Source organism: Lycium ferocissimum, chromosome 7 (genome assembly GCF_029784015.1).
Source record: "Lycium ferocissimum isolate CSIRO_LF1 chromosome 7, AGI_CSIRO_Lferr_CH_V1, whole genome shotgun sequence".
Classification (NCBI taxonomy): Eukaryota; Viridiplantae; Streptophyta; class Magnoliopsida; order Solanales; family Solanaceae; genus Lycium; species Lycium ferocissimum.
Genome location: NC_081348.1, coordinates 22,708,261 through 22,714,151, shown reverse-complemented (window position 1 = coordinate 22,714,151; position 5,891 = coordinate 22,708,261). Strand labels below are relative to the sequence as shown.

Here is a 5,891-nt window from a genome sequence, read left to right as displayed (position 1 = left end):
TACAATTAGAAAAAAGGAAGAAAAAAAAAGTGCCACCTATTAACCCAATTAATAGCCTATTTGGCCAAGCTTATTTTCCCTCCAAAAGTACTTATTTTTTCAATAAGTGCTTATTTGAAAAAAAGTAAGGTGTTTGGCCAAGCTTTTGGGAGAAAATAAGTCTTCTAGGGAGTAGCGAAGTAATTTTTCAAGCTAAAAAAACGACTAAAAATTTTTTTGAAAAATACTTTTGAAAAATACAAATAAATACATTTTAAAAAGCTTGAAAACACTAATGACTCAAAAGTATTTTTTTAATTAATTACTAAACACAAATTTTTTAGCCGCTAAAAGTGCTTTTTTTTTTGAAAATTTTTTTAAAAAAAATATCTTTTAAAATAAGCTGATTTTAAAAGTTTGGCCAAACAGACTATAAGAGAAGTCGTGATTTAAAAAAGGTATATAATCCCTCCTGTCCTTTTCTATTTGTCGCTCCACCCAAATAAATTTGGTCCAAAATTACTGTTGTTTTGGAAAATGAAAAAGGCATCAACTATTGTTTTTAAATGTATCCCTTTAATAATTTACCTATACAATTTTCTAAAACATTTTCCAATTTTTAGATACTTTTTGAAGAAAGATAATGATAATTTAATCGATTAGTCTTTTTGACTAATACTATTAAATAAGTTTCTTAATGAATTTGCCAAACTTTTAAATGAAAATATAAAGGACCGGAGGGATCAATAGCATTTTTCTCAGTTTTTTTGCTATTTCTTTTCCAACTTTACAATTAGGAGATCAATGGAGTACAATATTTACTTTGACAATTTACTTGGAAGTCATCAATGGGTTAGCTACCTGACCACCATGAAACACAAAGTATGCCGGCAACTTCATAATTGTCAGTAAAAATTCACTTCAAGATTGTTTGTTCATTTGACATCACAATTCTAATGCTGGATCAAGGCGGAGCTAAAATACAACTTACGAGTTCGACCGGACTCAATGAATTTGTTCCGAACTCTATATTTGTGTTATAAAATTCATTAAATATCTATAAATTTAAAATTTAAAATCTAATTACTAATTAGTACTTGAAGTCGTGGTTATAATATTTAAAACAAATAAAACTTAGATCCATGAATTCGCTCGGCGGCTAGAAATGTGTCTGCATTGCACTCTTTCTATTAGTGAATCTCAAAATGATAAAGACTTTAGAGTCAACATTGGCAGGAGAATGAGCCCAACCCATACCTTCTCCACTCACAAGACATTATTATAAAGTATAATATATAAGGGATTTAAGACATACTCAAACACAAAAGTCCCAGAGTTTTGCATCTCAAATAACCATTTCTCAATTCTACCCTGACCTTCAAGACCCTACAAAAATGGGGGAGAGAGAACAAGTTAGGCCACTAGCTCCAGTATCCGATCGACCGGGCAGCGACGACGACGAAACAACGTTAAACAAAAAAAAGTTTCATCAAAGAAGATGCTTCAAATACTGTGCTTGTGTATCTACTCTTCTTCTCATTCTAGCGATAATACTCATCATTTTGATCTTCACAGTGTTCAAAATAAAAGACCCTATTATTAGAATGAATGGCGTCACAGTTGAAAAACTAGACCTTGTTAACACCACCATTATCCCTATGCCTAAACCAGGTTCCAACATGACCATAAAAGCTGATGTCTCAGTGAAAAATCCTAATTATTCATCATTTAGGTACAGTAACACAACCACCAGTATTTCCTACCGTGATACAGTGGTCGGTGAAGCGCGGGGCCCACCGGGGAAATCGAAGGCACGAAGGACTATGAGGATGAACATAACAATTGATATTATTACGGACAAGATTGTGTCACACCCTGGCTTACAGGATGATATTAGTACTGGTTTGCTGACTATGAATAGCTTCACAAGAGTTGGTGGGAGGGTCAAGTTGTTGAATATGATCAAGAAACATGTGGTTGTGAAGATGAATTGCAGTATCACTGTGAATATTACTAGCCAGGCAATTCAAGATCAAAAGTGCACTAAAAAGGTTAAGGTTTAATCAGGATTTCCGATATTAGTATCATGATATTTTTACTACATCCTTTTGGGGAATTTTTTTTTTTTTTTTTTTTTGTAAAGATCTATTGAGTTTTGTATACTCTTAGCTGTTGATTATTAGAGGAGTTATTGGGAGTGGATTAGATGTTACTACTATATTAGTACTACATATATTTTGATACACTACAGATGACATTGTGTGATTAAACGAACAAATTTTACGTGCTCTTTGTTTCTTGCTTTCCTGGTCGATTATATTATCACACTTCCTAGATTTATAAATTCTTATGCAGATTTGTGTGGGTATGATCACAAATGCTTCCCTTTTCCTATGATCATGAGTGACATTAAAATGGATGTTGACATCAATTGAGCCCATATTTCTAATTATATTATTCTTCAATTATCAAAGACTCTCAACCCATTTTAATGTATTCCTTCATTGGTGTAAATATGACGATATTTAAGCTCAAGATGTGAATAAATTGCTTCAATCCTTGTGAATTTCAGCATTTTGTTTTATTTCAGCATTTCAAACTCCATTTAATTAGACGAAGACAATGAGTTTCTCCCAACCATATCTCACGGTCTACTTCTTAATAATGGAAGACTTCTTGTTAGGTAGTGAAAGCAAATCAAGTACAAAATAATGTGAAAGAATGACTTTTCATCATTTTCCTAAACCTGTTATATTATGACAACTAATTGCATCATGTGAACTTTAAGCTATCGCGTCAAACGTCCTCATTATTCATATTTTTAAGGTTCATAACTCTTGGCTTCGCTTGTTCTCGACATCAAAATATCTCTAATATTTTAATAGAGTTCATATTTTGTGCATTCGCAGTTTAAATAATTTGTATTATTTTCAAGTTAATTTGACCTACAATAACAATTAATTTTCAATAAAGGAAAAGGGCCTGATTTGCCCCTCTATTATTGGAAATAGTCCGCATTTACCCCTCATTATACTTTCGGTGCAAATTTGCCCCTACCGTTACCTAAAAAAAGAGCAATATTTGCCCCCCATTTGGATGGGAGTCCACCGTGGCAATTAAACTTCCACGTGGGTTGACATTTGGATTTAGATAAGTGCCACGCGACATGCCACCTCACTACCCTCTCCGCTCTCCATTTCTTTCTTCTACCTCCAACCAAAGCCACCTCCAACCACCATTCAAGCCACACCCCCACCACTATCTCCTCCAACAATTATATCTTCTTTTCATTAACCCATCTCACCGAAATCACCATAACCGCCACTACTCTCACTTTACCCGGATATTGTCCATTTATCCAACTCCAATCCAAAAACCTCACAACCATTAAAATTTTTAAAACCCATTTGACAAATCTGAAGAAACTTTTAGATAAAAAGTTTAAATCTTTCAATAACATAAAAGAATGTCTTTTAACTCTTGTAAGCATTAACATCATTGCTAATCTTTACGATAATGTGAAAGATTAAGAAAAAGCATTTCACCATTGTGTAAAAATACAACATTTGGGTATTGAATGCCTGAAAGTTTTGGAAATAAGAGGGTTATTTCGAATGAATTTGAGGGGGCCGGTGGGAACATTGAGTTGGGGTTTGAGAGAGGAAATGGTATGACAGGGTAGAGATATTGATTGGTAATGGGTTCTTTTCATTTGGGTTGAGATAGAGGAGAAAGTGGAAAAAGGTTGTTTGGTTGTCTTGGGGGTGGTGGTGTGGTGTATCGAAAAGGTGAAAGAGAGAGGACGGGGCAGTGGCGTGTGGTGGTTGTGGAGATGGGTTCGCCGAAGTTAAGGTTGTTTTGGTGGTGTGGTCGTGGGCGGTGGTGTGGTTGCGGCGGTTTTCCAGTGTTTGAGGGTGGTTAGTGGTGTGGTTACTTGAATTTGATTTGCAAAAATTGTGTGGCTTCAATGGTGATTGGAGGTGGCTTTGGTTGGAGGTAAAAGAAAGAAATGGAGAGGGGAGAGGGTGGTGAGGTGACATGTCACGTGCCATGCCACCTCGTCAAATGTCGAGACACGTGGAGGTTTTATTGCCACGGTGGTGGCATAAATGAAATGGGAGGCAAATATTCTTCTTGGAGTAACGGTAGGGGTAAATTTGCGAAAGATAACGGGGGGTAAATGTGGACTATTTCCAATAGTAGAGGGGTAAATCAAGCCTTTTTCCCTTCTCAATATTAAGCCTCTTACGACAACAATATTTTATAACCGATTAAATTGCACTGTTATATATATATATTTTTTTTCGCATTATTCGTGTATATAACGTAAACTATTTGATATTGGACTGCTGCCAAACGCCACTTCTTTTATAAGATTAATACTGTAATAATTGAGTTGGTTGAGGCCTTGAAATATTCAGGTTCACGTGTAAATGCAACTTTGACTTTTTTGTGATTTTCTTTGGCTTAGTTAACCTCCAACTCTCTTGCGTTTTCTTTGACTTGTTGCATAGCATTAAAAGATTTGGTTTTTAATTTCTCCATTTCTCATTATTTTCTTTTTTTCTTTTTACTTGACATATTCCATTTCAAAATGTTGCATATTCATTAAAATCAACAATTTAGATTTAATGAACTAAAGCTTTTCAATGATTCTCCATATTCATAAATTATTTTTTAATAAGACAGATTTTTACTTGTAGGAGAAATACATGATACGATTAGAGCAATTTCAAAATCAATAAAAGAAAGCAATTTTTAATTAAGTTTAAATGAACTAAAAATATCACTTAAACCCTCCAACTGCTATCCGCTTTAAAATCACTTCTAATGTGCATGATGTAATTCACTTTCGTTGGGCGCGTGAGTTCCAAATAAAAAAAGCATACTTTTTTTCTTTTGTTGATAAATAAATAACTAAAGAGGACTTTTTATTAATTTTAAAAATAAGAATAACTTAATCAAAAAAGGAAAGCCACCCCTCCACGTCATCGTCTTCTTCGCCCGATTTTTACTTTCCCAAACCTCTGCAATTTTTTCCTCCTGCACCTCTTTTTCTTTTCTTTGCTATTTTATTTCTTTTCATTCTTCACAAAAGAAAAAAAAAATCTGAATCAACTAATTTTCCTCCCTTTCTTCTTCTTTCTAACATTGCCGTCGATCACCACCGGACTACCCCATCACCGCCATCTCCGTTCATGACATGATTCACGATTATCTAACACTTGAATCTGAAAGAATAATTTTTTCTAGTTTATTATAAGAAGAAAAAGAAAAAGAGGAGCTCGCCGGAGAAGTGGTTGGGGGATGGGGTGGGTGACCAGGGGAATAACAAAGAAAGGGGAAAGGGTTAGGAAAAATCATAGGGGTAAAAGAGTAAAAGCTAAGTTTTCCTTTTCTTTTCTTTTTTTTTGTTGATTATTGATATTAAAAATTATTTTTCATTTTTTTTAACTGTAAATTCATTTTATTATTATTTTGAGTCCAAGTGACACATGTCATCTTTTTATTCGTCTCTTTTTCATTACATCAGTGCGTGAATTACTAGCATCTTTGGTGTTTGACTGTATTTTTATTCTGTGTCTAAGTGGCACAATAAAGTGATTTTGGCGGGTTCAGATCGTACAAGTCTCAGTTGGAGGGTCTAAATGAAATTACTGGATAAGTTCGGGGGTTTTTCGATGACTTCAGCCTTTTAAATAAATAATTTTCTTCTTTGTTATTATGACCGACCAATCGTTAGAGTCCACTGATCTCCACTCTCAAGAAGCCCAATTGATAAAAGCCCAAAACTGTTGAATCGTGTAGTTTGTTGTTGTGGGTGCGTAACAGCTAAAGAATTTGTTAGTATTGAAAATTAAATTAGGACAGCTGGAAGCAGCCGAGAAACAAATTAAGCAGTCAAAATTTAC

The 5,891-nt window shown here is 34.3% G+C and overlaps 1 protein-coding gene across 1 annotated transcript; it reads left to right on the top strand.

The window, feature by feature from the left end:
- The first annotated feature begins 1,146 nt into the window (after positions 1 to 1,146).
- Positions 1,147 to 2,388, top strand: LOC132062600 (uncharacterized). Its single transcript, XM_059455137.1, has one exon. The coding sequence runs from the start codon at positions 1,374 to 1,376 to the stop codon at positions 2,040 to 2,042; it is 669 nt and encodes a 222-aa protein (XP_059311120.1). The 5' UTR covers positions 1,147 to 1,373; the 3' UTR covers positions 2,043 to 2,388.
- The last annotated feature ends 3,503 nt before the right edge of the window (positions 2,389 to 5,891 follow it).

Excerpts from the sequence above, each read along its gene's own strand:
- LOC132062600 (XM_059455137.1), top strand. The coding sequence starts at position 1,374 with ATGGGGGAGAGAGAACAAGTTAGGCCACTAGCTCCAGTATCCGATCGA.